We start from the raw sequence: 9,090 nt of genomic DNA, 5'->3' as shown, positions 1-9,090 counted from the left end.
GCTTTCTTCTATCTCTCATAAGGTTGAATTTGATGCTATTCTGATTTAAACAGGTTGTTGACATGGTGTGAGTCAATAATAGCTGAATGTTGGTATCTGACGGAGATTGATAGGTTAAGAAGTGACTGTTGGAGGCCTTGTTCTTGGCTCCTGGTGTATTTGGGTGGAGCAAGGCTTGTCCACCAAACAATTGTAATCAGAATGTTTAAGACATGCCTGCATGGATGGCATGTGGGAAAAGGAAAACGCCACTGCCTAGGTAAAACCAGTCTTCCAGTAGAGCCTGTTTAACATGCTTGTCATGTTACAGAACTAGTCACATATTTAGCAAGTGTACTTATGCTCAACTAACTTCTGGTTTAACATCTCCTGCAGTTTCAAGCAGCATGTCTGTGTTGCTGCCATGCCACAGTTGACATTTGCCTACCCCCAAGGTCAGGGGTGTACAGCACAGGGATGGGACCGGCCCTGTAAATGGATGGAGGACATTAAAAAGGATGGGGTGGGAGAATCTGCCAAGAGGAGCCGAGAGCCACAGTGGTAGGTAGCTCTGTGCGTCATTCAACAAAAGGTCTTTTTTTTAGTTTGAATTGGTGAAGTGATGGGTAGAATACATTTCTCTGCTCAGACTGTCCAAGGCAAATGTTTTTCTGATCCAATATGCAGATATCAGATTTATAGTAGCGTGCGGTGCTGCTTTGAGGATGAACCTTTTTGTCTACTGGACCCAAAAGCTGCTTCATCACTAAAATTTAAAATTAAAATTTCATCAGGAGCCTAGGATTTCTAAAGAGAATAAATTGACTGCTATGAATGTGTAAGTCTATCTAAGTAACACCAGAGTGAAATTGCCCTAAGTGTCTCAACTTTATATTACATTATAATTTATGTTCTTTTCCTTTCTATTTATCAACCTATGGTGGGCTTTATGATTTTTACCAAAACAAATCTCACTCTTCTTGTTGCTTTTTAACTGTTTGCTGTCATTGCTCCAGGAGTTCAAATCAAACATCAGCTGATGTTAAGTCACATCAAAAATCCTGGTCCCAGGTTTTCAGGACACTGCGGCCCTGGACAGGCTGGTACAGTTTTGCTCCAGTGGGTGTAATATGGTCCATCTGCCAGGCAGAGGTGCTGCTGCACCCCTGTCTCCTTGAGGTGGACGTGTGCTGGAGCTTCTTGTTGGTGTGTTTGCTGTGGATGGTTCTGGGTGGTTGTGTCCATGCCCTGAAGTGTTGCCTGCGGTCAGAACAGAACCAGGTGAGTGCAGTCATGTGACGCGATCCCCAACAGTGTTGGAGTATTTAATTGTGGTATGTTTATTCACTGACTGTGCTGCATTTTAAGGAGGGTGCTCCACAGAGGATACAGGAGGAGATTGTGGCTGAAACCAGGAATGACCAGGATTTATGGTGAGACTTTTCAAGTTAAAAATCACCAAAGACATTGAAGATAAAAGAAAAAAAAAATCTTTTTCCAATAAATTGATATGCATACTCATTGTTGACTCCTTATTTCACCAGGTTGTCGCAGTCAAAGAGCCCCAGACTCTCTGCTCCTCTGGCCCTTGTTCTGGTCGATGGCCTGCTGCTGTGTGTGCTCCAGGAGCCCCTGCCAGACCCCAGTGTGCCCCACATTCAGGCTCTCCTCTCCAGGTTGGAGGTAAGAGGCAGAAACCCTCTCTCTCATACACATTCGGCAGCCTCAAGCAATATCTGTCATCTCCTGTGTCTTTAGTTGCTCTTTGCATGTAGATCAGTGTAAAGTTTTTTTTTGGTGGTATTCTAGCCCCAGGGCATCACACACCATCCCAGATCTGCTGTTGTCTGCACTCTGAATTACCCAGCCTGGCACAGGAGAGAAATATTGTTTTGTCTTTTTCTTTTACCTGTGTGCGCCACATATCTAGATCCAGCACTGTGTTTCATTGTGAAGTATTTTATGTATTGATTGAATCACGGCATGTTCCTAGAAAATGATTCCTGAACTCCCCTTTATTTCTGACCTAATTTCTAACACCACCAGTCAAGGTTTCAACCTGTACCACGCTGTAGTTCATGACAAAAAGCTTAAGAGCTAATGGCCAAAAACAACTTACTGTAAACTTAATGCTGCTGACATTCTGGGTTAAGAACATGTCATGTACAAATAAATGATCATTTGACATTTGGTGGATGCATGTCTCCAGTGTTACACAGACACATGATATGTATATTTGCAGAAATAAAATCCTGCTGTCTGAATCTTATCTTTTCTCTGTAGTCAGTGTCTCACACACTTAGGAAGGCTGATACACTGGAGGAGCTGGACCGAGAATCCACACTGACAGACAAAGTGAAGCTTATCCGCATCTACCTAAAGCAGAGGTGAGTTTCCACATCTAATGTAAATACCTTCAGCTTTGACTTTGACAGCTTTAACTATTGTTTGGTTGAATTGACATCATATACTTTGCTTGTGATAGGATGAGATCGCTCCGTACTCTTGTCAAGGTGCAGGGGGATTTTGAGGTCAGCGTGAAGGACATACTGGAGGTCCTGGACGGCCTCTGGGCTCAGCTGGAGGAGCTACATACTGGGGTCACACTAACCAAAGAGGGGGGTCGAGGCCACAGGGACCTGGCCGAGGCCCAGACAGGTACAGAGGTAAACAGCTGTGAACATCTGTCTGCACATCTCTAGTGCTGGTGTTATGGTGTTGGATTTTTTTAATTTAAAGGCTTTCACTGAAACTAAGAAATGTACAGGATTTCTGTTTCTTAAGTTTTGTTTACAACGCCAACAGCTGTCTTCCTAGTTTTATTTCCATCATGAATTTTGGTGATTACATTAACATTTGCCTTGCCGTTGTCCGTGAGACTTGTTCATAAAACTCTGGTGTCTTTGGCAAAGAATTTGTCTGCAGTCTTGAGCCACTACCGGAACAAACTTCAGTCCTGCCAGGCTTATTTGAGGGACAGCACAGAACTTATGCAGGTAAAGGTCTCCACATACAATAAAAATCCACTTTAGATATTTCCTGTTGTCTTCATGCAGAAATCCCCTCTGTCCTGTTTCACAGGAGTTAACCTGGAGTCACACTCACATGAGCAACAATGTGAGCAGCAGCTGTGAGTCAGTCTGGCCAGAACTGTTGCTTCAGTCCAACATTGAGCAGGTACATTAAACTCTGTCTGTAGCTGAATGTTGTCTGTTAGCTTAGAAATCCACCAGAAGTAAAGTCTTCTCACTCCTTTCAGTTTGACAAAGTGCAAGAGAGTTTCCTCTCCCTGGAACAACAGACCTGTACGTTCCAGGCCCACCTGGAGGGACTTGGAAAAGGGACTCACGAAGGACATGGAAGGGCCCTCACTCATGCTAACGGGGCCCATTTCCACCCAGTCTTTCCTCAGTTTTCCCCACAACTCCATGATCTCAGAGGTGATGTGTCACTGGAGCACCATAACACGACCTCTGCCCCCTCAGTGAATACAGACACAGAAACTCTCTCTCTGTGTGAGAGGTCCGCTCTGCACTTCACGTCCACTATCGGACGTCTGCGTAAATCTGGACGGAAGAAGTGATTTTCTATCACAGTACACCTGGCACTCACGCCTGTTTTTTTTTTTTGTTTGTTTTTTTTTGTAAATAGAGTATTTTCAAATGTTGATCATTTGCTGGTTGCCTCATCACAGAGTATTTATTGACTGTTTCCTTTGGCTTGTCTTCATTTTTCTTTTTGTTTTCATTTCAAAGAATATTCATTAATATTTCAAACACAAGAGGGCACGCAAGTACCAGTTTTTATGAGCATGAACAGAAGCCACAGCATCCACCTCACATATTAGACAATCTCACCTTAAATATATATTCAGCTGAGATCTCTGCCCAGACTTCATTGCTTCAGTGGACAAAAGTAGTGGACAGGCTCTTCTAATATATGAGCTGTAAATATGTTTCCTTATGATCACAACAGTCAGCCACAACCTGAATCTCATAATGTTTCTGATAAATGAGAATGAAACACACTGGATATCTGATGATGTATCATATTTTGTTATTGTGCCATAGGCTTTGAGACCGTACTTGTTGTTTGTTACAGCTGTTTAAAATGAATTGTTAAAAAAAATGTAGCTTTATCTATGATTCTATGATGAGTGTGTGTTTGTAATGTGCAGGAGGAATGAACTATAGGCTAGGAAAGCCAGGCTTTTTTCTTATCCAAAACAATTTTTCATGCTGTCTCTCTCTATCAGCCTGAGTGATGACTTGAGACCTTCAAAGCAGGGATTTCAGGTTGAGGGCAGGGGGGACAGTAAGGTAGAAGCAGGCAGTGGAGGTCAATGCCGGAAGTGTTTCTGTTATTAGTAAAAACTAAGCAACCCTCTAGACATTTCTGAAAGGCATGATTGTCTTTGATCCAAATTCAATGACCCTGCAGCACCACACTGAAGTATACGTCTTTCTGGCCAGACCAAACAGGACTTCTGACAAGAATCAATTCATTCTTGGCTGCCATTAAGTTCTAATTGTTGGGAGCCTGTACAGTATGCACAACGTGGATGTCATTTGACCATGGACGTGCCTACCATCTGTCAGATCCTGCATCTGTCTGATTCCCTCACACTGGGGTAGTGATGGGGAGAGGTGGAGCCGACCCCTGGGGGATCTGGGATGAAAGGAATGTGAGCTGAACCCTGCAGGATCCGAGCTGTCACAACATGAAAGACACAAACACACACCGTCTGGCTGCTAGGAGGGATGCAAAGACTGAGGGAGGAGAGATGTTGTGTGTTTAATTATTTGAAGTTAGTGACAAGAGCTTTGAATAAAGCCAAGTCTGTTATGACATTGTACTTGAATATATAATATTTTCCATTAATCAGTCATAAATACACAGAACAAAATGCTCTTGGATGTTTGCTGAAATATCACTGACCACATTTGCTTTGAGGTCCAACAGTGAAAAGACAACTAAAGCTTGTGAATAGATTTATTAAATGTGTAAATAAATGAACACAGATAAATCCACAAATAAAACCCAACTCTGCTTTACGAGCTGCTGGGGAACATCCTGGCCTGTCCAGATGACCTCACGCCTCACATTGCTGGCACGTGATGTCATGGCCACAGAGAGGTGACATCTGGGAGAGCAGAGGGCACCAGCGATCAGCTTGCTGAGAATGTCAGTGAGCGAATTACAATGAGCTTTGTTTAGTTACACTAAAAAGTTGATGACTAGCTTCCTCATGGGCTACTTCAGTCCTGAATGAGATGCTATTTCAAAGCCAGCTCTGTGTGTTGTTTCACAAAATATGGTTCATGGCAGAGGTCAATCCCTTGCCTTATCCAGACAATTACTCACGATCGGGTTTCACTGGCGTACACGGAGCACACATTTGTGCTGATCCCTCCTATGATGGCACTGAGAGAGACATACAGTGGAATGGATGGCTGCTATCTGATAACAAACTCAAGACCTCATCAAAAAAACCTTCACAAATAAAGAACACAAATACACAGTTTAAAGTCCACCTTAAACAACCATTAAAATTCAAAACTGAGATGCACAAAGACATGTCAGACAAAAGCACAAAATATCAGTATAAAAGACTTAGCAGACCTCGGCTATGAAAAATAATAGCTGGCACACAGCAGTGTGTGCGCGAGTGGATGGTCGTAGTCCGATTAACATTTTAACTTAATGGCATTGACATTTCCAAGGTTGAGAAAAGGTTTTAGAAAAGGCTGTTTGTCTTTACCCAGTAATCTGAGTGTGACAGTGACATCTCCCTGCAGCATTCATAGCAACACAGCTGCCCAAAAGGCTTAAACATTAGATTTTTGTAAAACAAGTTTAAAAAAATATGACAATTGAATAAAATTGTATCTTGTCAAAGGCTTATGACAACGTATTGTTATTTATTTTAGTGATTACATGAAACAAAATTATACAGAGTTGGAACATTATAATATTGGCAGTAGTCTGTGCCTAGTGGATCAAATGACTTGGTAATATGGAGATTTGTGTGAGTGTGGACATCTCCTGCCACAAGCTGTGGCCATAGCAGCTTCCTGAATAACAGGAGAAATGTGTTTTTAATGAAATACTGCCTCATGTTTATCTTGTGCATAATTTGTAATGTGTTTGTAATGTGTACATGTGTGTCGGCAATGTACAGAAACAAAACATATTTCCAACATATGTTACAAAAGTTCACCAGACAATTTACCAACAAATAAGACACTTGATTGTTTTTTAAATACCTGTTCCCTTCATTAAACATGTTTGTGCCAAATCTGAACAAAGATTTCTACTGACAGGTGTCTGCTCTGCACCACAGTCTGCAGGAAAGCTTCAGATGCCTGGAGGCTTAATGTGTGTTTTCTCTTTTTTTTCCATTATACTCAGAACTTAACTGTGCTGGGCTATAAGTCAAATGTAAGACTTTGTGAAAAAAAAAAGCAAAACTCTCTTGATGAATTACAAATCACATGCATGGCTGCTATTAAAGGACTGGACGCAGATAACGGTGGGCCACGCCACTTGTAACCAGAGGCTGTTGGAAACTGACAGCTGCACATTGAGACAAAACATCAAAAAACCAACCACAGATGTACGCAATTAGCAACATGGTAGACATTTGGGGAGCAAAGGTCCATAAACCCGCAACTTATTATGGCTGATCTAAGAGAGCCAACATGGCTGGAGGGAAGCCTGAACTCAACAGCATTAATGGAGTTTTAGTTTAGTTTGAAACATTTGACCATCCATCATTTATTGTCAACATGTGTTTAGCTCCCAAGATTCTCCTTAAACCATTAATGTCAGATTTTTATTCTGACCCTAAGCATTGCCCCCATTCACTATATGTCTATATATCTGTATGTAGTGCAATCTGACTTAGACACAAACAGGTCGGGGTGGGGGCTGTTTCCAGCCATTAGGAAATGCTAAGCTCCCTGTTTGTGTAAATATTTTCTTATTTTGTTTTTGGAGAGAGCAGGCTAGAATAATCAAGCCTGACCTCTCTGGCCTCCTGTTTCCTTCCACATGGACAAGACTCACCTTCTGCATCAACACTGCTGAGAGCAGAGGTGGGAGCCTGGCCTGACCCATCACTGGCCAGGGGGGAAAGGTTAGTCAGGAATGGATGGATTTTTCAAAGGTCATGAGCAACAGGGTAACAGCTGTGGGACCAGTTTAAACTCAGCTTGGTCAACTGTTAAACTCCAAGGACAAAAATACTTTTTACATTCTTTCAGATTCAATTTTAAGTGCTAATGTCACCTTAGTGGCATCTCTGAAAAACAACCATCATCCCCCATATTGATAAGCTACAGTTGTGGAATATATTTGAAAAATAAGTTATACTGTATTTGAAGGAAGAGAACTTACCATGAGTTACTGCTGCAGTTAAAAACTCACAAACCAGTGGGATTTTTCCAGATGTAGCTGTCTGCAACTCTGAAATATTATATTGTAAATCTTTCAGTCCATGATTTTTCTTAGCTTTTTGGAATGATGCCTTTAAAATCTCAGTATCCATTGCGTCACCTGTCTTTTATCTTTCATTTATGGTTTATCTGTATTGCCAAAGGGACAGACAGATTCCTTTCTAAGAAACAATTATTTTTGGAAAAATTCTGAAGCATCTGCAACCAGATGCTGTGGCTCTGAATTATGGATTTCTTGCTGACCTCTCTACATTATACTGAAGCAGTTGCTGAAAATTGTGACCATGGCTATATTAAAGTTTGATTTAAGAAATAAATAGTGGCCAAGAAATAAGAAAGGATGCAAACGAGTTCAAACACTTTAACTGGAGCTTTGAAATCTAAAGTGAATACAGCTAGATCTTGGTAATAATCACTCTTTGCACAGAAAAGACGTGTGCATGCAGATACACCAGGGTGTATCTTTCTGTCAGCAGTGATGGATGTTTACAACAGACAGTTTCTTACTGATAGTGGCCATAAGTATGAACATAAGGCCTGTAATAAAATATCTTAGAATAGGGCCATGATTCTTGTGTTTTGGGCTTATCGCTCTGTCCTCTCACCTCTCAGAGGACGGGCGGGTCTCTTCGGTGCTCTGTATGAGGCGCTGATGTGTGAGGCAGCTCTCTGAGGAAAGGCTAAACAAACAGGCTGGCCCAGGCACAAAGAGTCTGCCACTCAGGGACATGTGGCAGCAAAACCCTCTCAATCCACGTCTCCCACCCCCTTGTCCTCCCCCCAGCCGCAACTCTGAAGCCCTCACACTCCCACCGGAGCTACCCTAACCCTTCCACACAGTCTGAACGTGGAGCCAGAAGAAGGAAAGATGGAGAAGGAGGGGGAGCAAATTCTGAATCCTATTCACCGAATGTCACCACCTCACAAAAGGAACTGCATGACACTGCCACTAAATCAGACTTAATGGACTCCTTTCTCAGTCCTGCGAACATGACAGGGGGCGTGTGTGTGAGAGTAAGGGGGTGTGGGAGAGGGACAGGGGCTGGTGAGGGTGCCTGTTTGCCCCATTGAAGGGGCACATGGGCCAATGAACCTTGTGTGATATAGTGAGAGAAGATTGGCAAGGGAGGTGTGTTTTCCAGAGGCATTAACAGCTCACCCAATGGAAAGCCCCATGTCTCATTCAACACCTATTTGCTTTAAGCCACCATAATTCAGAAGATATACAGACTTGGTGCTTCTCTTGTTTGTGTTAGTGAAAAAAGGTGAGTGTTAATCATATGGTCTGTTTGACTGTTATGTCATGAGTCTTTTGGAACAGCTAATTCATGTGAAGCAAAATAACACAACATCAATCACAGGTCACTTTAACAGTAAGTACAATGCTACACAAACCATGTTGGTGTGTAGGCAATCAATCAAACTCCTGAAGTGAAGGTATGAGGAGCACCATCCACTGGGCTTGTGGGGCAATTGTCGATTTGCATGTGAACACTATTTCACAATGAGAAGCCAGACTGGGGGACAGCAATTTCGGAGCCGTTTGTTATCTTCCCTACAGGGCAGCACCTAATAGGAGTAACCCCTCCCAACCCTTCCAACCTCGCACCCCATCGAAAACTCAAAGAGTGCAGCTCAGAGGCCGGGGCAGAGA

The 9,090-nt window shown here is 42.5% G+C and overlaps 1 protein-coding gene across 1 annotated transcript; it reads left to right on the top strand.

Annotated features, from left to right (window-relative positions):
- The first annotated feature begins 212 nt into the window (after positions 1 to 212).
- On the top strand, positions 213 to 3,569 carry LOC113134893 (uncharacterized). Its single transcript, XM_026314468.1, has 10 exons — positions 213 to 259; positions 376 to 540; positions 996 to 1,260; positions 1,348 to 1,412; positions 1,524 to 1,662; positions 2,263 to 2,366; positions 2,465 to 2,645; positions 2,892 to 2,975; positions 3,061 to 3,156; positions 3,239 to 3,569. The coding sequence occupies exons 1-10, from the start codon at positions 213 to 215 to the stop codon at positions 3,560 to 3,562; spliced, it is 1,470 nt and encodes a 489-aa protein (XP_026170253.1). The 3' UTR covers positions 3,563 to 3,569.
- The last annotated feature ends 5,521 nt before the right edge of the window (positions 3,570 to 9,090 follow it).

This window comes from Mastacembelus armatus, chromosome 13 (assembly GCF_900324485.2).
Source record: "Mastacembelus armatus chromosome 13, fMasArm1.2, whole genome shotgun sequence".
Taxonomy (NCBI): Eukaryota; Metazoa; Chordata; class Actinopteri; order Synbranchiformes; family Mastacembelidae; genus Mastacembelus; species Mastacembelus armatus.
This window is presented reverse-complemented; position numbering and strand designations above follow the sequence as displayed.

Coding starts and splice junctions, on each gene's coding strand:
- LOC113134893 (XM_026314468.1), top strand. CDS start 213: ATGCCTGCATGGATGGCATGTGGGAAAAGGAAAACGCCACTGCCTAG. Junction 1,261..1,347: donor TGCGGTCAGAACAGAACCAG/GTGAGTGCAGTC, acceptor CTGCATTTTAAG/GAGGGTGCTCCACAGAGGAT. Junction 2,646..2,891: donor AGGCCCAGACAGGTACAGAG/GTAAACAGCTGT, acceptor TCTTTGGCAAAG/AATTTGTCTGCAGTCTTGAG.